Source organism: Lepidochelys kempii, chromosome 11, assembly GCF_965140285.1.
Source record: "Lepidochelys kempii isolate rLepKem1 chromosome 11, rLepKem1.hap1, whole genome shotgun sequence".
Lineage (NCBI taxonomy): Eukaryota > Metazoa > Chordata > Testudines > Cheloniidae > Lepidochelys > Lepidochelys kempii.
The window spans coordinates 27,848,009-27,868,575 of NC_136390.1; the positions used below are offsets into that span (position 1 = coordinate 27,848,009).

General features: G+C 39.1%; 1 protein-coding gene across 8 annotated transcripts in view; it reads left to right on the plus strand.

The window, feature by feature from the left end:
• The window catches only part of RIF1 (replication timing regulatory factor 1), a 60,387-nt gene extending 40,756 nt beyond the window's left edge, over positions 1–19,631 (plus strand). For 7 of the 8 annotated variants that reach the window (XM_073305452.2, XM_073305456.2, XM_073305455.2 and 4 more), the window contains 10 exons: positions 6,242–6,387; positions 7,105–7,194; positions 7,285–7,339; positions 9,958–12,828; positions 14,695–14,844; positions 15,179–15,256; positions 15,351–15,466; positions 16,571–16,724; positions 17,810–17,918; positions 18,404–19,631. In XM_073305452.2, coding sequence (XP_073161553.2) covers positions 6,242–6,387; positions 7,105–7,194; positions 7,285–7,339; positions 9,958–12,828; positions 14,695–14,844; positions 15,179–15,256; positions 15,351–15,466; positions 16,571–16,724; positions 17,810–17,918; positions 18,404–18,624 — 3,990 coding nt within the window. In that variant the 3' untranslated portion in view covers positions 18,625–19,631. The remainder of the gene's footprint in view (positions 1–6,241; positions 6,388–7,104; positions 7,195–7,284; positions 7,340–9,957; positions 12,829–14,694; positions 14,845–15,178; positions 15,257–15,350; positions 15,467–16,570; positions 16,725–17,809; positions 17,919–18,403) is intronic. The other variant, XM_073305453.2, reaches the window with a different exon arrangement.
• Positions 19,632–20,567: the final 936 nt, after the last annotated feature.

Consider the following 20,567-nt stretch of genomic DNA (forward strand, 5'->3'; position numbering starts at 1 on the left):
GTTGAGATTCCCTCCAGGGAACATTGTTGGTACTGGTGTGGCAGCAATTGCCAGAATGGGGACATGACACTACACTACAGCATTGCAATTCAAAGTTCATCTTTATTGCCAGATTACTTCTTCATCTCAGCAACAAACAGTGATGCTCTGTTACCTTATGAGAGGTTTCAGAGGAACAGCCGTGTTAGTCTGTATTCGCAAAAAGAAAAGGAGTACTTGTGGCACCTTAGAGACTAACCAATTTATTTGAGCATGAGCTTTCGTGAGCTACAGCTCACTTCATCAGATGTTTACCGTGGAAACTGCAGCAGACTTTATATACACACAGAAATCATGAAACAATACCTCCTCCCACCCCACTGTCCTGCTGGTAATAGCTTATCTAAAGTGATCAACAGGTGGGCCATTTCCAGCACAAATCCAGGTTTTCTCACCCTCCACCCCCCCACACAAATTCACTCTCCTGCTGGTGCTAGCCCATCCAAAGTGACAACTCTTTACATAATCAAGTCGGGCTATTTCCTGCATAGATCAAGGTTTTCTCACATCCCCCCCACCCCCATACACACACAAACTCACTCTCCTGCTGGTAATAGCTCATCTAAACTGACCATTCTCCAGGTTTAAATCCAAGTTAAACCAGAACATCTGGGGGGGGGGTAGGAAAAAACAAGAGGAAACAGGCTACCTTGCATAATGACTTAGCCACTCCCAGTCTCTATTTAAGCCTAAATTAATAGTATCCAATTTGCAAATGAATTCCAATTCAGCAGTTTCTCGCTGGAGTCTGGATTTGAAGTTTTTTTGTTTTAAGATAGCGACCTTCATGTCTGTGATTGCGTGACCAGAGAGATTGAAGTGTTCTCCGACTGGTTTATGAATGTTATAATTCTTGACATCTGATTTGTGTCCATTTATTCTTTTACGTAGAGACTGTCCAGTTTGACCAATGTACATGGCAGAGGGGCATTGCTGGCACATGATGGCATAGATCACATTGGTGGATGTGCAGGTGAACGAGCCTCTGATAGTGTGGCTGATGTTATTAGGCCCTGTGATGGTGTCCCCTGAATAGATATGTGGGCACAATTGGCAACGGGCTTTGTTGCAAGGATAAGTTCCTGGGTTAGTGGTTCTGTTGTGTGGTATGTGGTTGTTGGTGAGTATTTGCTTCAGGTTGCGGGGCTGTCTGTAGGCAAGGACTGGCCTGTCTCCCAAGACTTGTGAGAGTGTTGGGTCATCCTTTAGGATAGGTTGTAGATCCTTAATAATGCGTTGGAGGGGTTTTAGTTGGGGGCTGAAGGTGACGGCTAGTGGCGTTCTGTTATTTTCTTTGTTAGGCCTGTCCTGTAGTAGGTAACTTCTGGGAACTCTTCTGGCTCTATCAATCTGTTTCTTTACTTCTGCAGGTGGGTATTGTAGTTGTAAGAAAGCTTGACAGAGATCTTGTAGGTGTTTGTCTCTGTCTGAGGGGTTGGAGCAAATGCGGTTGTATCGCAGAGCTTGGCTGTAGACGATGGATCGTGTGGTGTGGTCAGGGTGAAAGCTGGAGGCATGCAGGTAGGATTACAATTTCCATCCCACCACCAACCTCAGCCTGGTCCAGTCCACACAAGAGATCCACTTCCTGGACACTACAGTGCTAATAAACAATGGCCACATAAACACCACCCTATACCGTAAACCTACTGACCGCTATTCCTACCTGCATGCCTCCAGCTTTCACCCTGACCACACCACACGATCCATCGTCTACAGCCAAGCTCTGCGAGAAACTCCAGCGAGAAACTGCTGAATTGGAATTCATTTGCAAATTGGATACTATTAATTTAGGCTTAAATAGAGACTGGGAGTGGCTAAGTCATTATGCAAGGTAGCCTGTTTCCTCTTGTTTTTTCCTACCCCCCCCCCCCAGATGTTCTGGTTTAACTTGGATTTAAACCTGGAGAATGGTCAGTTTAGATGAGCTATTACCAGCAGGAGAGTGAGTTTGTGTGTGTATGGGGGTGGGGGGGATGTGAGAAAACCTTGATCTATGCAGGAAATAGCCCGACTTGATTATGTAAAGAGTTGTCACTTTGGATGGGCTAGCACCAGCAGGAGAGTGAATTTGTGTGGGGGGGTGGAGGGTGAGAAAACCTGGATTTGTGCTGGAAATGGCCCACCTGTTGATCACTTTAGATAAGCTATTACCAGCAGGACAGTGGGGTGGGAGGAGGTATTGTTTCATGATTTCTGTGTGTATATAAAGTCTGCTGCAGTTTCCACGGTAAACATCTGATGAAGTGAGCTGTAGCTCACGAAAGCTCATGCTCAAATAAATTGGTTAGTCTCTAAGGTGCCACAAGTACTCCTTTTCTTTTTACCTTATGAGAGTGACCCTAGAGCTGGTACTTTCTCTGAGCACTGCTTCAAAAAAGACATGAGTGGCACTGGGCCAACCTGCTGCAACCAGGTCAGTACCCATCCTATCTGTACTGAGGATCATCATTTCAGGTGTCCTGCCACAGGTCCGGGAAGAGGAGATCAGGCTCTTTGGCAGCATCATTACCTTGGCCACCAACACTGGAGCCAGTTGTCAGCGCCCAAGAATTGGAAGCAATGGAGAAACAGCAGCATCCCCAGTCTTCACCGAAGGAGTTATAGTCACCTGATGAAGTGGTCACACTAGCCCTTACCCCAGTGGTCAACTTTAAAGCATTTCATGATGCTCATATCACAGACCTGGATATCAAAACAATGGCCATACAAGAGAAGTAACACAAACTTAGACATCTTAACCCCATCAGCCCTGGGAAAAATTGCTATTCCCATAAAGGAGGGCACATGGGAGCTAGCAAAGTGCTCTGACACACTCTGGCTACCATCCAACCTGTGTCTAAAGAGGTGGAGAAGCTCTTTCAGGTGCCGCTGGAAAACTTAGAAGCCTTTTAATCCCAGCAGATCCAGGGCCACTGTTGGTAGTTGAAGTGGAGGACGAGTTGAAATTGACAAAGGCATGCCCGAGGATAACTCACAAAAAAATAGCTCTGTTTGGGCTCAAAGCCTACTCATCGCCTCACTGCAGTTCTGTGTGGCAAGCTACCAGGCATGGTTCATCAGATGTAATTTCCTGATATGGGAGAGTGTGACTCCCTTCCTGGCAAAAATGCCACAGGACACTAAGGAGGAATTAGAGGAGATTATACGGGAAGACTAAACAGCTGCCAGAGCAGCCTTGCAGGTAGTCATGAACTCCTCCGACATGGCCGTGGCTGTCCTGGCAGTTAGCATCCAGAATACTGAGGGAGGTTCAGGGTCATGAGACACCTTCCATTCAAGAGATTAGAGCTCTTCATCAAAAGAACAATGAAGGACACCTTGAAGGACTCGAGGGCCACTGTGAGGTCACTGCGGATTTGTACACCAACCCCCTACAGGAAACTCTGCAAATACCAATCTCAAAAGAAACAGCTGGTTCACCCATACTTTCAGATAAGACAGCCAGTTTACCCATTATGGAAAGGATCAAGATACTCAAGTGGACACACACAGTATCAAAGTTTCTCAAGAGGCTTTTATACTCTTACCTGCTAGTCAGAGAACCTACTTCAACCTGGCACTTCAATATAATCTTCCTGAGGCTCGTGGATCCTCTATTTTGAGCCTCTCTCAGAATGCTCTCTTCACCACCTCATTCTGAAGTAAATCTTAGTGGTTATCACTTCAACCAGGAGGAGTGAGTGAGCTTCAAGCACTTATGGCTGAACCCCACTTCATGACATTTGATTGGGACGAGACAGTTCTGAGGCTTCACCTGAAGATAATTCATAAAGTGGTCTCAGATTTTCTTCTAAACCAGTCAGTCAGCCTCAAAACCTCATTCTATGTAAAAGAAAAGAAACCACACACCCTAGAGATATCCAGGACTCTGCTTTATGGAAAGGAACAAACCATTCATACTGAAATACCATCTGTTTATAGCTGTAGCCAGATGTTCTAAAGGTCAGGCCATCCCTTCACGGAGAGTGTCAAAATGGATGATAAAATGTATTTCACTGTGTTACTACCTGGTTGGTGTACCTCTCCCACTGAACATCCAGGCTCACTCTACCACATCACAAACTGAATCCTCCTCCTGCTTCAGGAATATGCCAATATTAAATCTGTAAATTAGCAACATGGAGTAACCCACTGACCTTTGTCAAACACTATGCCGTGCGCATAGCTGACAGGTCAGATGAAAAGTTGGAGAGAACAATATTAAAATCTCTGTTCAACTGATGCAGCTGGAGCTCCTAATTCCCACCATTCTGAGGGCATATTGCATGCCGGCCATCTGCACTATAATCCATACTGACACATGCTCCAAAAAAAAAAAAAAGAATGGTTACTTATAGAATCATAGAATATCAGGTTTAGAAGGGACCTCAAGAGGTCATCTAGTCCAACCCCCTGCTCAAAGCAGGACCGACCAATCCCCAACTAAATCATCCCAGCCAGGGCTTTGTCAAGCCTGACCTTAAAAATATCTAAGGAAGGAGATTCCACCACCTCCCTAGGTAACGCATTCCAGTGTTTCACCACCCTCCTAGTGAAAAAGTTTTTCCTAATATCCAACCTAAACCTCCCCCACTGCAACTTGAGACCATTACTCCTTGTTCTGTCATCAGCTACCACTGAGAACAGTCTAGATCCATCCTCTTTGGAACCCCCCTTTCAGGTAGTTGAAAAGCAGCTATTAAATCCCCCCTCATTCTTCTCTTCCGCAGACTAAACAATCCCAGTTCCCTCAGCCTCTCTTCATAAATTGTGTTCCAGTCCCCTAATCATTTTTGTTGCCCTCCGCTGGACTCTTTCCAATTTTTCCACATCCTTCTTGTAGTGTGGAGCCCAAAACTGGACACAGTACTCCAGATGAGTCCTCACCAGTATCGAATAGAGGGGAACAATCACGTCCCTCGATCCGCTGGCAATGCCCCTACGTATACATCCCAAAATGCCATTGGCCTTCTTGGAAACAAGAGCATGCTGTTGACTCCTATCCAGCTTCTCGTCCACTGTAACCCCTAGGTCCTTTTCTGCCGAACTGCTGCCGAGCCATTCGGTCCCTAGTCTGTAGCGGTGCATGGGATTCTTCCATCCTAAGTGCAGGACTCTGCACTTGTCCTTGTTGAACCTCATCAGATTTCTTTTGGGCCAATCGTCTAATTTGTCTAGGGCCTTCTGTATCCTATCCCTACCCTCCAGCGTATCTACTTCTCCTCTCGGTTTAGTATCATCTGCAAACTTGCTGAGGGTGCAATCTACACCATTCTCCAGATCATTTATGAAAATATTGAACAAAACTGGTCCGAGGACCAACCCTTGGGGCACTCCACTTGATACCGGCTGCCAACTAGACATGGAGCCATTGATCACTACCCGTTGAGCCCGACAATCTAGCCAACTTTCTGTCCACCTTATAGTCCGTTCATCCAGCCCATGCTTCTTTAACTTGCTCGCAAGAATACTGTGGGAGACCATGTCAAAAGCTTTGCTAAAGTCAAGGAACAACACATTCACTGCTTTCCCCTCATCCACAGAGGCAGTTATCTTGTCATAGAAGGCAATTAGATTAGTCAGGCATGAGTTACCCTTGGTGAATCCATGCTGACTGTTCCTGATCACTTTCCTCTCCTCTAAGTGCTTCAGAATTGATTCCTTGAGGACCTGCTCCATGATTTTTCCAGGGACTGAGGTCAGGCTGACTGGCCTGTAGTTCCCAGGATCATCCTCCTTCCCTTTTTTAAAGATGGGCACTACATTAGCCTTTTTCCAGTCATCCGGAGCTTCCCCCAATCGCCATGAGTTACTTTACAGTAACTGTGCTGCTTCAGGATGCCATGCATGTAGATCCCATGACCTAGTCTCCATCCTTTCCTTTTAGAGTAGTTAGCTAATATGGGCTTTTAATTGTAAGGGACTTGGAAGAGGGTCATGGCCACTCCATTTTTTTGTACCCTCACATGGTAGCATGAAGAGGCATAGGGTACATACATGTCCCCAACACAGCTATTTACAAAAAAAAAACCCTCATCTCTCATGCGTGAGGTGCACATGTGACTACAGAAGGATCAGTACTGAATGCAACATCTCTAAGAACCACAGTTACTATAGGTTAGTATTTGTTCTGTTTTGGGATGGTGTACGTGGGGTACAGAAGTACCATTAATAGTATTTCCTTTATCTTGTTTTTAAACCAATTTTTTCCTTTCCATAGCTGAAACTAGAATTTTCATCTTCAAAGACAAAACCAAGCGAGATACTTCTGGAAGAGGAGAAATCTGTTGATTTTGTGGTTATTCCTTTGGAAACAAAAGCAAGACTATTGACAGAACACCAAAAAGAAGTTCTTAGGACAAAGAGGTTTGTAATCCGTAGCACTGACAAGAGTGGTTGTATTATGAAATGATCAGGACAAACTTTAAATTTAATTTGTTTACTGTACTCCATCTCAATCTTGAATAGGATATTAATTATGCATCTTGTGCTATTACATACGGGCTCCAGAGCTTGAAGCTGACATAAAAAGATCTTTTGGCTAAAGACATCAGAATTGTTTGGGAGAAACAGTATCTTAAAGGGACAAAACCAATCTCTGATTTATACTTCATTCACTGATAGTGTTTTAGGTCCAGAACTAACCATAATTGTCTAGTTTCACCTGCATGACACATGCTGTAGAACTTCACCCAATGATTCATGTTCGCTTTTAGGCTAACACTAGTAATATGGCATTTTTCAGTAGTTGAAATAAGGAAAGTCTTTAGCTGGCAGTATGATCTGAAGACAGGTATCAAAAGATCAAAAAACACTTTATACCCATATGTAAACAGCAGTTCCTTCATAGCAAGCACTGATTGCTGAAACACACTTTCACTGCAAGAGGTCTCTCATTCCACATCACAGAATGATTTAGAAGTGTAAATAATCTTGTGAGGACTTGGCAGTTCAGTCTTTGTAGGGTTTCCTTGATGAGCATTTTCAGCGTTGGAACTGTGTGTTGTTAAAATTACATGTTGTTTCTCACTAGAAGTTCTAAGAGAAAGCTACACCTAACTGAAATGATATTTTTGGTTCCAGAATTGATATTCCTGCTATGTACAATAATCTGGATGCATCCCAAGACACTGCCTTATTTTCTCAGTATTCTCAGAGCCAGGAAGATTCTTTGTAAGTATGATATACCAACTGGGCTTGTGCTGATAAGATATTTTCTAAGTTCTGTTGCAACAGCTCTAATTTGGGTGATCTTGTTTTTAGATTAAAAACATCTTTAATAGAAGAGCCGAAAGAAGATCTTGAAAAGAAACCTCAGGTATTTTCACCATGTTTCATAGTATTGGAGATGCTAGAATTACAACTACCTTAATGATGCTTTATAATAGGCTTGGAAGGATTAGATTTTTATCAGTAATTATTGGTGGTATTTGATTTCAGTGTACACACACTAGCCAACAAAAATATTTCCATTGATAATGAACATTTATAAATAGACAAGGTAGAAAGATGCTGCTTGAGAACTTATTAGAATTTAAGGATATTTACTTTGTATATTTTGGCATGTGATTATGACAGTTTGCATTTTAACAGTTATAAAACTCTAATTTTTTGAATGTGTCTACTTTCATTAAATAGTTGTCTGATCTCCCCTCATAATTTTTCCCAACTGTAAAAAGTTAAGAATAAACATTGATATGCATTGAAATTATCTTTAAAAAAATAAATTCTGTCATGCTTATTTATAATCTGTTTGAGGAATAATTCTACTATGGAGTGAACTTCTCTGATCACAGACCAAAATTGATATGTGGTGGAGAGGGTAAGCTTGATACGTCTAAAACAAAGAGCACCTCTAAATTTCTTATATTATAGGACTAGAGTTTCCATTTTATAGAATATCTGGTAAGGCTGTCTTATGTGGGTCCAAATAAAAACTAAAGGAGAAAGACGTGCTAGTAAGTTCAGAGTTTTGAGAACATTTGCTAATCTTGTTTGTTCTTGCAATGTAATTTAATTTAGATTTTCTTTTTTATTCAGTTTCCTCAATGTCTTAGATTAACTTCAGCCAAAGAAATCATATGATTGTGTAAAGCATACTGATAGTCTTATGCCTAGTGGGTTTTTTTTAAAATTGCCTTTATTGATTCAAATTACCTCATTTGAGATGAATTCCAAATACAACAGAGAACCATAACATGTTTGCTTGTGACTTACAGTAGAAAGTCCTCAGGTTTGGCATGATAGGAAAAGAACATATGCAAGAATGTATACACTGTTGACTATTTGAACATAATCATACTAAACTTGTGAGTCTCTGCCTGATTAACTAAACTCAGTCATATAATTACATGATTCAGCAGTTAGGTATTCAGGTAACTATAAGTACTCCTTTTCTTTTTGCGAATACAGACTAACACGGCTGTTACTCTGAAACCTATAAGTAGTGTTATCCCTGTAACTACCAGATACAGCAAGAAGAGTCTCTAAAACTATCACCTGTATACACTAATAGACAAATCAGAAAATTGATACAAGACGCTTTCAGTAACTTACTAAAAATATTATAGAATTGTTCTGAGAAATTCTTGCAGTGCTTGAATTTCAATTAGTCCCACAGTTGAAACTGATCGCCATATTTGGGGTCAGGAAGGAATTTTCCTCCAGGGCAGATTGCCTTCCTGGAGGTTTTTTGCCTTCCTCTGTAGCATGGGGCATGGGTCACTTGCTGGAGGATTCTCTGCTCCTTGAAGTCTTTAAACCACGATTTGAGGACTTCAGTAGCTCAGACATAGGTGAGAGGTTTTTCCACAGGAGTGGGTGGGTGAGATTCTATGGCCTGCTTTGTGGAGGGGGTCGGACTAGATGATCATAATGGTCCCTTCTGACCTTAGTATCTATTAATCTATGAACTTCTTTCACATGCCCATTTTATTTTTTCCAAGAATTTATTTTCAATGACTTTCATATCACACTGTCCTTCACTGGTTATTTTAAAATGTAAGTTTTTTTGTCATCTGCTTGTGAGTTTGGACCTGAAACTTCATTAGGATACAAAAAATCTTGGAAACTATCTAGCCTTTTAGACATCATTTAGTCTGCATAGTTTTTCAAAGTACTTTTTAGGTAGTAAGGTAATTCTTGAAGCTAACTTTTTCACTTATGACAGTAGTTTTTATAATAAATTATGTAATCCCCAAGAAAGATCCTCTCTTAGGCTTTTTTAGCTGTATAAACTTTGACTCTGGATGGAGTTGTACAGGCTGAACAGGACACACAGTTAACACTGAACGTTTAAATGGGTGTAGAATTCAGGACACATGAAAATTGATGTAATATAGCATGTGTTCAGATTATGCACACCTGTTACACTTCCTTTTCCTGCTCCTTACTTAACTCTTTAAGGCCAGTGTTCTGTCTCTTTAGGACTCATTTAAAAGCATTACTTAGACTCCATGGCAGTTGTATTGTATCCAGAATCCTAAATGTAGATGTTAGTAACAACTCCTAATTGCCTTCAGAAAGTACTGTACATTAATATAAATATTTTCTAATCATACTGTAAAGAAAAACAATATATGAAGTACTAGTTAATAACTTTGAAATAAAACCCAGTAGATAGTAAGTTTACTGCTGTTCTTTGTCTACAGACTTTCACAAGGTCTTTCTACTGCTCCCCTTTCTTTGGGCTAAACAAATAAAATAAATATTGCCATAAAGCATGTCAGTTACATTGGAACAGTTACACAGTTGAACTGTGGCTAACAAAGGAAAATTCATAGTGTTTTGAGTGGGTGGATAGTTTCAAAATCATTGTCATTATTTAGGCAGAGCAGTCTTTTTTTACTTTATTTCAAGTCCAAATGGGATTGCATTTTTTTGTAGGTTTATGGTGAAAGTAGCAAAATTACAATGTCACTTAATTTGTCCTTGCAGGATGAGAGGACAAAGAGCAATGTGCACAATAGTACACATGAAATCACTGGGAACTGCAGATCAAGTGAACCTCTTGAGAATTCTGTGAATATTGAAGACAAATCCATCACTCATGTTCCAGAAAGTTCAGATTTAAATTGTGAGGAGGATTTAAAAAAAAGTATAACTGAAATGGTTGCAAAGGAGTCTTTAGTAGGAGAGGATTCAAAAAAACATGCAACTGAAACAGTTGCAAAGGAGCCTTCAGTTGGAAATGAAAACACTTCAAATGTCAGCAGCAGTTCATCTTCTAGTGATGTTATTTCTGGAACACCGCAACCTGCCAGCCGAAGACAGTCCTTTATTACTTTGGAAAAGTTTGATAGTTCAGAGAACAGACCCTTTAGCCCTTCTGCATTGAATAGACTATCAGGAGCATCTGGGACTGTTGCTGTTCTAGATAAACAGGAAAGCATAGATGCACCAAAGACTCCCTCCAAAATAGAAAAACCTAAAGAGGAGAATAAAAGTTCTTCAAAATCTGAATTTGAAGGAACAGTTACTGGGTTAAAAAGGTTGAGTCGCAGGCAAATTAAAACACAGCATGGAGAAATTAGGCAATCCGAGTTGTTAACAGATTTAGAACTGGAGAAAAGTATACAGGAGTCTGTTGTTGCCACCCACTTGGAAAATAAATCTGGCACACCTAGTCAAACGGAAGAGACAAAATGCATTCTAGATACTCAAACACAGGCTCCCAATTCTACAGTGATAGAGAGTACAACAATAGAGCATAAACAAATTGTGGATGGTGTAGAAGAGGAAGAAAAATGTAAAGGATCCAATTTGGATTCCAAAGAAAATACACCTCCAGTGGTTGCTATATCAGTTGATCAGATATCTAATGATGACAATCAAGTTCCACAGATGTCTCCTAATCAGAAAACACTAAGACGTTCTTCAAGACGACGGTCAGAAATTGCAGAAAATACAACAGACAGTCAAGATAAAGAAAACAGTCACCAAAAAAAGGACAAACGTAAAGATGATGAAAAGTCTTTCCAGAAGAGGGTGCCACAAATTAAAGAGGATGCATCCCAAAAGCAGAAATCTGTTTCTGAAAAAGCTGTAGATGCAAAAGAAAATGCAAATAAAAAAGAGTGCAACTTTCATGAGAAGACTGCTGCAGAAGACATTGGCCCAAAGGAGTCACACACTTCAAGAAGTCTTCAAGAGGAAATGAACAAAAATGCCAAGAAATCTGAAAGTGATAACTTGAAATCTGAAATAGATGATGTTCAAGATTCTAGTTCGGATATAACAAGCCAGAAAAAGACAAGGGGGCGCACCCGGTATCAAACAAGAAGAGCTTCACAAGGATTGCTTTCTAGTATAGAAAATTCTGAGTCTGATAGCTCTGAGACAAGAGAAGAAAGTACCAAAAGGAAAAGATCTGGAAAATGGAAAAATAAAAGCAATCCTCTTCAAAGCAAAGTGAAAGAAGAAAAAGAGAGCCAAAATCAGGAGCTGTCTTCACAAGAAATAGCAACTGAAATTAAGAATCTGTCTGAAGTAAAAAATAAAGGTGAAACAAGTTCTGAAGTCGACAAAGATACTGTATTGATATCTCAGGCATGTGATGTGAAAAACAAAAAAATGTATACAGATATTAACGAATCTACAGGAATTATAGAAGTGGCAAAGACTTCAGTTGGTGGGCAGAACACAAATGTAGAACAAAATAAAACCAACATATTGGGAGAACCCTTCATGAACCCATGCATATCAGAACCAGTTTTGAAAACAAAACAGGCAAATAAATCACTTGATAAGCAAAGAAGTGTAGAAGGCTGTAGTGCAATCATTCTATCTGAATTTGCAGCAGTAGCTACTACTTCAGACTCTGTTCTTTCCTCTGAAAAACCTCTGCAGATACTTGAGTGCCAGCACAAAAGAAGCAAGAGGATGAGAAGATCAAAGAGCTACAATTGCTGTGGTGAAAACTCTCAACAGCAAGAAAAGTCATTCACTGAATTAAAAAATGTAGATAACCATGCACAAAGTGAGCATAAAAACACATGTATTCAGATAACTATGACTGCATTAGAAACTTCTTCTAATGATTCTCATTTTGAAGAAAGGCTGTCTGTGGAACCTTGTGCAATGAGTACACCATTGCTTCCCATTAAGAAATCTAGTTTCGTTAAGGATTCAGAAAGAGGAATAAAATCTGAGAATGATTTGGAAGAAAATGCTATTCCAGTGGAGGAAGATCTAGAGAAACCATCATATATCAAAAGTAAAACTTGTGACCCTGTCATTGAGGAGCAAGAGCCAGAGCCCACCAATCTAGTTGACAGTATTGAACAATGTTTGACTGACTGTGTTTCGAAAGAGTCCATAGAAAGTTGTCTTCCTTTGGAGAATGGCACAGAGCCAGAAGCTACAGAAAAGGAGGAAATGAGTCAAAATGAGCAAATGGAGGAGATATCTGACGCAGAAACTGTTAACAAACCTGACCAAACAAAGATAAATGAGCCAAAACATGATCAGAATGAAGCAGAAAAGACTGAGAACACTCCTATAAAAGCATACATCCCTCAAGATAGTGAGATGAAGGAGGAAGGTTTAATATTCATTGAAACTGCAGTGGCAGCTACAGTGCCTGAAAATGTAGCCTCAGACCAGGAGGGTGCAGAAGAAAGTGACAATGTGGATTCTCCTCAGAAACTGAAGGAGCTTGATTCTGTAGCTTTGGTTAAGGTTAATGAAAGCCCCAATGAAGTGCAGACACGCTGCATTTGGTCTCCTTCTGCTTCTCCATCCACCAGTATTTTAAAGAGGGGAGTAAAAAGACATCAAGAGGATGATTCCCCATCACCTGCTAACAAGGTATTGTGATGTAATTCAGTCTTCAGTACCACTGAGCACTTGTAAGTATACGTAGTGTACTGAGTATCCTGGTTATCATATATGCCATTACCACATGATCTTGTAGAAGTGCTAATGATGACCTGCAAAGATTTTATTTTTTTTATTAGGCTGTGCCCCTTTTTCTCATGTGTAAGTGCTGACAGGTTTTATCTTAAAAATTATTTTTCTGCATGTTTTTACCTTGGAAATATCAATTGTCCACTCCTTACCTTCTTTGGTTTTGCTGGAGGATTTGTTTGGAGGGGCAGGATGATCAGGATACACACTTAACTTCATCCTTAATTGAAGGTGGGGGCATTGAATCTTTAATAAAACCTTCTGTTCTCCAAATTCGTGGTCAGTGATGTTAAATAGATGTTAAATAAAACTGTTTGTTTTATTTTCTGACTAAAAACCTCTTCCCTTGTCAATTGTTCAACGTTCACTCTTGGCTCTTGTGATATCATGTCCTCCTCTTCATGTCATCATAGTCTTCTGAACTAGACAGGACCTAAATTTCCAGTAAAAAATAAGCAATAATTTCAGGCCTTATGAAATCATAAACAAGCAGAATGGAAAGCGGGAGACTAGCCCAGCTTTTTTTCCCTTTGCAGGTTACCTTTAACACTGGTTATGTGACTTGCTGTGAAATATAAGTGCTCTGGGCCAAGAGACTCTAATTTTCTCTGTTTGTACAGAACTCAGACAATGGGGCCCTGACCAGTTAGGCAGTTATCTGCTACATGCAATATAGATGTTTAATTTCTTAAAAACTGTTGAATGCTCTCCTTTTTACTGGAAAGATAGTGTCTACGGTGGTTACAGCTGATACTTCCTTTGTGTTATAAGTTCAATTTTTAACACCTGGTAACATGCCCCTTATGAGCCGATTCTAGGGTGGAATTTTTTGGAACATGAGGCAAATTGGACATGAGTTGAAGTTTCTATTTAGTGTTGCATGTGCAGGATTTAAATAACTTTCATATTTCCCCACAAATAATCAGCTATTTCAATGTTTCAGAATAATTTCAATGGTATGACTCCTATACCCAGCATATGAATATGAAATTCAGTGATCCAGTATGTTCTCATTCAGTGTTTCTTCCAGGGTATTGGAAAGGATTAGGGTAAATGTCTATTTACCAAAGATCCAAGGAAATACGTAGTGTATATTTATATTGTTTGTCTCCCCCCCACCCCCCCAATCTCCCATATCAAGAATCTGTCTAAACTAACCAGTAAGGTCAGTAAATACACTAGATGATGAAAATGTGGATTACCAAATAAAATACACACTTTATTGTCCCATTGGTTCAACCCTGCATCTTCCCTTTCTTGTTGTCTTACTGCTACTCTTTCACTCCCACTCTATCCTTTCAGCCACACGTTATGAATGTTTCCCTTTATTTTTTGGTTCTCTTGTTTGCACTTTTTTATGCCACTCTCCTAATTAGTCTTTGCATAGTAGCAACACCCAAGTTGTAATGCAGCAAGGCTTTGGCACTATTAAAGAAAATAAGTGTTAGTGCAAAATCACTGTGCAGTCAACACCTCACTATTGTATTCCTTGGGCAATTTTTTATAAAGTTTGTAACCTTTCCTGTAGCAGTAACACCCCCCTCACCCACCCCCCCAAAAAAAACAAACAAACAAACCCACAACCTATTATGGTCTCAAATATTCTTTAGTGAAACACAGCTGTATGAATCAGGAGATCTGATGAATGCAACTGTTTGAAATCTCAGACTTTAGATCTATCTAGTATGAAATTAATTTGACAATATAGTTGTAACAATACAAATTCTGTTAGTTTAGTTATGAAAATCACTTAATCTCTAAAAACAGATTCGTCGAGTCTCTTTTGCAAATCCAATTTACCAAGAAGGATTGGCAGATGACATCGATAGGAGAAGTCCCGTTGTTAGGTGTCATTCTTCTTCAAATAGTTCACCATCTTTGCGAAGTTTTAAAATTTCATCTAATACCCAAGCCAAGGTAAACTGTGTTTGTTTTAAGTTTTCTTCAGAATAGTTCTTTCTAGGTATTAGTACAATCTGTATAGCATAACCTTTATACCATAACTGTATGCCTTTCTTGTCAGAGCTAGTCTTACTCAAGTGTAAACTTAAATATAAGGGTAAACAGTTCCAAGAATGGCCAATATATAGAACAGGCTTTAGAATTCGTAAATGAAAGAAGTACTTTTGTAGTCTGGTTGATTCTAATTTCACCTTCTGTGAAATGAAGAGCTTTATGTTGAGAACTAAAATCCTATGACTATTTTTAAATATCTACGATCCTGAGAGATTTTTTCCTCTTTTCTATCCAGCATATTACCACTCCAACCAAAGGACTTCTGTCCCCAGGATCTCGTAACGCTAAATTTAAGAGCTCAAAGAAGTGTTTAGTAAGAAGTGCTTCAGTTCATGTATCTCTTCTCTATTTTCTCCTGTATTTAGTTGTGTGATACTTAATTAATAATTTTTTCTATACTATTCAAGATTACTGAAATGGCCAAGGAGTCGCTGCCGTGTCCTACAGAGAGCGTGTACCCTGCATTGGTAGGCTGTAAAGCTCCAGTTGACATAATTTTACCTCAGATTACATCAAACATTTGGTAAGTGGTTATTCCTTTCAAGACTAAAAACTCCTAATACACCTCCATGAATTTTATAAACCTTTCTGTTAAGATGTATCGGTCTCTAATTCTAGCATTCATTGGAGGCACTTCCTGCAAAAAAAAAGTAAAAGGAAGTTTTACTGTCAGACTTACTCTCCTTTTAGCATCTAGCAGAAATGCTGAACTCTTCTGTTCTTGTCCTAAGAATACAAAAAGGCCATGGCAAATTCTTTCAGGAATGCACAGGGGTAACCCCAGCTGTAAAAGCAGCAATGAGGGCACTATTGTGGTTCAGCTGCTAGCGTTTTTACCACTGCATTATCTGTCTGTACTCAGATGTGGAAGATGCATGAACTTGTTTTTTTTTCCTAGCCTACCTATATCATGTTTGTTTCATATATTTTTAGTGTTCTAGAACATGAACGTGTTCCACAATCTGTTAAACAAGATTTTATTACAAAGCTTATGATTCTGCAGTATTTGTGACCTTTCTTTTAACTTTTGCTATATATATTTATTATATATATTCATATTCTGAATGTGTCAGCTCTTTCAACAGAGATAATATTAATGTTTGATAATGCCCACCAGACCTGTCTGCATATTTTATTAAAAATTGTCAAATGCTGCTTTGTGCAATGAGCATTTCAAGAGATGAAAAAGCATTATTTCAGATTTACGAAAACTTGGATGAGTGTTTCCAATGCTTACTAGGCTCAACTAGCTTGGTTTTTTGTGTGTTTTGAATCTGAAAACATATACCAAAAGACAAGTTTTCTGGAGTTACCACAGGACCTGTTCAGAATGACCTGTTTTTGAAGTACTCCTTTTTTCCCATTCGTGTTACTTAATTAAATTTAAAAGCCATTCATTTTATGGATAATTCAATAAACTGTGGAGAACAAAATTTTTATTTTCTGCAGAAAGATGTCATCTGCTTTGACTTTTTTCTCCTTCTTTAATATGAATACAAAGCTATACATTCCAGCAAATTTCTCGCCTCTCTTCCTCCTCTTCTCAGCCTCTGAAGGAAACATGATCCTACCAACAGCTTTTCATGTCTTAGTAGGAATAAATATCCAGAATCCTTTTTTTCCTCAGGGCAAGAGGTTTGGGGCAGCTCATTCGAGCAAAGAATATTAAGACAGTGGGTGACCTGAGTACTCTGACAGCAGCTGAAATCAAAACTCTTCCTATCCGTTCTCCTAAAGTTTCCAATGTTAAAAAGGCTCTTAGAGGATATCATGAGCAACAGGTAAAGCTGTTTTAAGTACCATAATGAAATAGACAGTATCATAAAGTCCTGCATTGCTAACTATCTTTACAGGAGATCTACATTTAAAAAAAATATAAAACTTTTACTGAAAAAAGGCTAAAATACAATATTAAAGCCAACATGAAACTTAATTTTAAATTTTCAAGCTGAGTAACAGTGCAACAGCGTAGCTAGTCTACAGTTGTCAAGCCTTGCCTCTCAGTCTTTTTTCTGTTTGGTGGTGGTAATATTTCATTATGAGAAAATTATAATTTTTTGCTTTGCCAAGAAGCCTGAAAGTTCACATGGTGAGAAATTTCTGAATGTCGATAAAATGAGGTGTCTTAAAATTTGAAACACAACTAGTTTTTGAGCACAGTGTTGTCAGTGACTAGTTGGATTAAAAAAGTAACTTGTGATGCCAATAATATGGGAGTTTCCCATCTTATACATACTTTAATACTGACTTAAAATATAATTTTAACATTTGTCTATCAAAGCAATATTCAAGTGTGGTGGAAACCAACTTACAGCTTAGTACAGAGCAGCGTTTCCCAAACTGTGTTCCGCGGAACACTGGTGTTCCGCATGATGTGAATAGGTGTTCCGTGAAAGAATCTAGAATTTAATTTTGACTCTTGCACTTCATTTTTGTACTACTTTATACGCACTTTCCAGTTAGAAATTGTTAGTTCAAGTTATTTTAAAGTTCTATTTTTGCTTTGTTTTATAAAATAAAATATATTTGACAATAAAGAACGCAATTTTGTATTTGAAAACCAAACAACTACAAAATAATATTATAAGTGTTCCGTAATAGGCTAAAAAGTGTTCCGTGGCCAAAAAAGTTTGGGAAACACTGGTATAGAGTTTGCATGCTGCCAATATCACACAGGTCATGTTTTTTACCAAGGTAATGACCACGGTGATGTGGTTAAACAGCAGTTGTGTTTAAAAATTGTGAAATTAAAATCACAGTTTTTCAAATTTTATGATAAGTGCTTTCCACTATGTGATTTCAGACTGCTTCCTTTTAGGGAAAACTCTTCTTTCCTTTCTGATCTCTTTCCTAATTAAATCTGTAGGTGAAGGCTCGTGGATTTGATGAAATTGCAGTCCTTGAAGACAGAGAGAAGGCAGAAAATGTCATAGATGAGAAACATTTTTCCACAGATGAAGAAAGACTTGCAACTGGTAAACATTGCATTATCTTGTTTGACTTCAGATTTGGGTTTTGTCACTTGCTCTCCTGTCCTTGTCATAACATAAGCGTAACTTGTTGCTTTCTTAGTATGAGTAGTGTGACAGATTCAGTTAAACCGATTAATACCTTTGTGTGATGGTAGCTTCTTAAAACTGCTGTGTAACTGAATTGCGCTGGTTTTGGGAGGAGATCACCTTTATCAGTATTTTGCTATGTCATTGATACTAGTTAGAACACAAATAGAAGACTTTTATAAGAAACATGCTAACGAATTCATATCAAAGTCGAATATTTTTAAACTTTACGGATTCAACAGCTGAATTATATTGGTGCCAGAAATGTGATATAGACAACTTAAACACATTTTTTTCATAGCAGAAACTCATAACACTTCCATACCAATAAATTTCACTCAGATTAAAAGTAAGATACATTTACAATAGTGTATGTCAATCACTTTTGTTTCTTTTTTTAGATTTGAGTGAACAAGTTGCCTTGAGCACAGATAGACAGCCCACAACAGATCTCTTGAGCCAGGTCAGTGCACTTGCTGCTCAGCTAACCTCTGAAGATCTCCACAGTTATTCGGGGAGCCAACTTTTTGAAATGCAAGAGAAACTTGGTAGCATGACAAACTGTATTATGAAAAATTTGCAGTCCCGTTGGAAGTCACCACCCAATGAAAGCTCTGTTTAGTCATTTGTACTTGAAACACTTTTCAAACAGGAAGTTTTGATATACAGCAGTTTTTGAAAACAAGTTTTTTATATTTGACTGATAATATGAAGTATTCCATAAAAAACTGAACATTCATGCAATGGCAAACTTTTTAACACAGAGGGAGACAGTGTATCATGGTGTACTGCTTAATTTTTTTTAATTTGTGGGATCATTTCCATGTTAAAAATATTTGTTTTATAGCTGTGCATAGTCTTTCAAGTAACTTAAAAGTAAACTTAAGATATGCAATAGCAAAGACTGTGAAACCTAAATAATATCTTAAATATTTTTCACATGTAAAGTGTTTTTATTCCTGTGAAGCCTTATTAAATGTAAAAGGTTATATATCTCAGAACTCTAATTAATTGAAACCAGAAAGTGTTGCTCAGTTTTACTGAATGCTCCTGTGATGTTCTTTTAAATTGCTGATATTTTGAGAAGAATTCCGTCTGGTTTAGACCCTATTTCATATTGAGATGTGCTATGCTTGACTAATTCCTTACAGTAGTATCTTTCACATCTCAGTAAGGTCCAGTTGTCAAGCACCTGAGTTAGTCTATTTTTGCATGCATTTTTATAGACTTCAAAAGGTAAAGCTGGTAATAGAATTGGCTTATGAGGTCATAAGGGTTTGCTGCAGAACTTCAGGCTCCTTTCATGTGCCCGTACAATGTTATGTGCAGCAGTGTTATGTCCCACTGGAAGAATCTTACACAGAAGTAGATTTGACATGCACAATTTTGTATATTATGTATAGACTTATGGTTGCAGATGTTGGTTATAATTTATGATTTTGAATTTTGATTGCATGGAATGCACTGCTGCTTCTCAAAGACCTTGTTCAGTGAGAGTTCTTCGGTTTTACTTTGGAAATATAATTTGTATATAATGTACTGTAGATTCCAGAATGGACAGTCACGTAATGTGAATCCTGCAGCTGTTTTTAGGACTTCTGTATGTACAAATAAAACAATGAATAGTTCTCTAACGGTTAATGCAGTCTTACTTGCAAATAGAAATTCTTATTGCTTTTTTTAGTGTATGCTGAACAAGAAGTATGGTGCACGTGAAACTTGTCTGAAGATATGTCTCAGGCAGTGGTCAGAACTCTCCTGGCAAACGCTGTCTGAAGGGTCTACTCAACTTTTTCTTAATAGTGCTTATTATGATGGTGATTTTCCCAGCTCCTGCCTTTGCATCTGCCTAAGGGACTTTTTTGTCAAACTTTGGGGTAGTGGTGAGCATTGATCTCCCTCACAGCCCCTTCTCTACCTGGGCCAGTTTTTTTTATCCAGGTGTCGGAACCCCTCAGAGCCTCAGCTGTAGTGCCTCTCTGCTGGCTCTTCACAAATAGAAAAATGGAGGCGACTCTCAAAAAAAGATGTTTAAGGCCTCCTGGCTGGAAGATCACAGAGCCCTTAAAGGATAGAGACCATCCTGACTTTGGCTCTATTTTAAAGAAAGGTTCCCTGGTAATAGTTTAGTTGCTGAGGCCTTAGAGAGTGCGATGAGTTTCTCAGCCAAATCCAGGGCCTCCAGCTCAGTGGCGTATGGCTCCATCCCTGGAAGGTGAATAACCACTCAAAATGGGCGCCGTGTTCTGCCAAATTCACAGGAGCCCTGCATTTCAGAGCAAAGCTAGACAAGATAGTGGCGGACAGTGCCACAGAATCTGAACGGTCCCTTCCAACACCCCACCATGCCTTTACGAGAGAGTACAGACCAGTCTTCAGACAAATGTGTTCCTTTCAGCCTTCATTCTTGCAAGAATACCAGCAGGTTCTCCAGAGGGAAGCTGTGGAACTGTGACTTGGGAGGAAATCCCCAAGGGAACATTGTAGCTCCCAAAGCCTTTTCATGACAGGCTGCATAAGTCTCTGCCCAGAGCTGGAGCTTGGGGGCAGAATTTCCCATTTCCT